Consider the following 1,272-nt stretch of genomic DNA (forward strand, 5'->3'; position numbering starts at 1 on the left):
CGGTGATTAGACCAAAACAAAATGCAGCCAAACTGGGTCTTTTCCAGCAGCAATAAGCAGCATTTATAAAAAACAAAAGTGGTTCCACACATCAAAATTGATAATTAAAAGCTGGACGCTACAGTCACTCCTGAAACTGACTGACAGGCCTTTCAATGCATTTAAACTCATTTTCATTACACACAGTCCTGCTGTTCCTAAATCTGTATCTCTGCAAATCCTGTGACCCAGAGTTTGGAGAAAAATAAAGAGACAAAACAACATGTCTCTGCTCAGTGAAGTTTTTGTCAAAACTGTTAGAGGGTACAACTAGAAAAGCCACTGTGAACTTTGCATTGCTTGTAAATGAAGGTTCAAAGGTCAAAAAACCTTTGCTAAAAAATGAAGGTCACTTGGATTCAGCTGCCATTTCCCCTGAACTGAACTTTGATAGATGTCTCTGTACCTGATGTTGCAGACTCTGAGGTGTCCTGTGTTGTCATGGAGAGCTGCATCTTACCGTGCAGCTTCCAGGGCGGCACTGATGTGGTCATACACTGGATTCAGGTGACTGCAGGAAACCTTCCTGTCCACTCGTTCTACCACAACCAAGACCAGCTCGGACACCAGGACCAGCGCTTCAGAGACAGAACGTCACTGTTCAAGGACCAGATCTCCGAAGGAAACACCTCACTCCAGCTGACAGGGGTCAAGGTTCAGGACCAGGGCAGATACACGTGCTACTATAGCAGCATCGATAGAGACAAAAAGGAGTCATCTATCAACCTAAAAGTGGATGGTACAAGAAAACACACAGTAAATACACCAAACAAAAGCAAATGACAAGAAGGTTTCTTAGTGGCGAGTTTAATAGAAACACCAATCTAAAACTAAGTCAGTCGTCATTGTTCCATCACAGTCAAACATAAACCAAGACTGTGTACCAATGCTGCTCTGACTAACGTACATAGTCCAGTCTAATATACACTGTGTTGTTAGTGAAGACGCAGCCACAGTTACAGAACCTTCCACTTCCACCCCGACACTTCAAAAGGAACTTTATGTAAAACAAATCCGTTTTGTTTTTTTTTGCAGCTCCAGTGCGTAAAGTCGACCTGCAGCAGGTGGGAGACAGGATCACCTGCAGCTCAGAGGGGATCTACCCTGAGCCTGAGCTCACCTGGTCCACCAGCCCTCCATCCAGCTTGAATCTCCAGCACAAAACCACCAAACAGAAGACTGAACAGCTGCTCTACAACATCAGTAGTTCTCTGATACCTTCAGATACTGATA

The 1,272-nt window shown here is 44.2% G+C and overlaps 1 protein-coding gene across 1 annotated transcript in view; it reads left to right on the plus strand.

The window, feature by feature from the left end:
* Positions 1–1,272, plus strand: part of LOC111645776 (uncharacterized) — a gene marked incomplete at its 3' end in the record, with an annotated part of 39,201 nt that overhangs the window by 33,602 nt on the left and 4,327 nt on the right. The window contains exons 6-7 of the mRNA XM_087170684.1: positions 458–778; positions 1,075–1,271. Coding sequence (XP_087026810.1) covers positions 458–778; positions 1,075–1,271 — 518 coding nt within the window. The remainder of the gene's footprint in view (positions 1–457; positions 779–1,074; position 1,272) is intronic.

Source organism: Seriola lalandi, unplaced genomic scaffold (assembly GCF_002814215.2).
Source record: "Seriola lalandi dorsalis isolate HSWRI2012SDOR001 ecotype SW California unplaced genomic scaffold, Sedor1 jcf7180002054956, whole genome shotgun sequence".
Classification (NCBI taxonomy): Eukaryota; Metazoa; Chordata; class Actinopteri; order Carangiformes; family Carangidae; genus Seriola; species Seriola lalandi.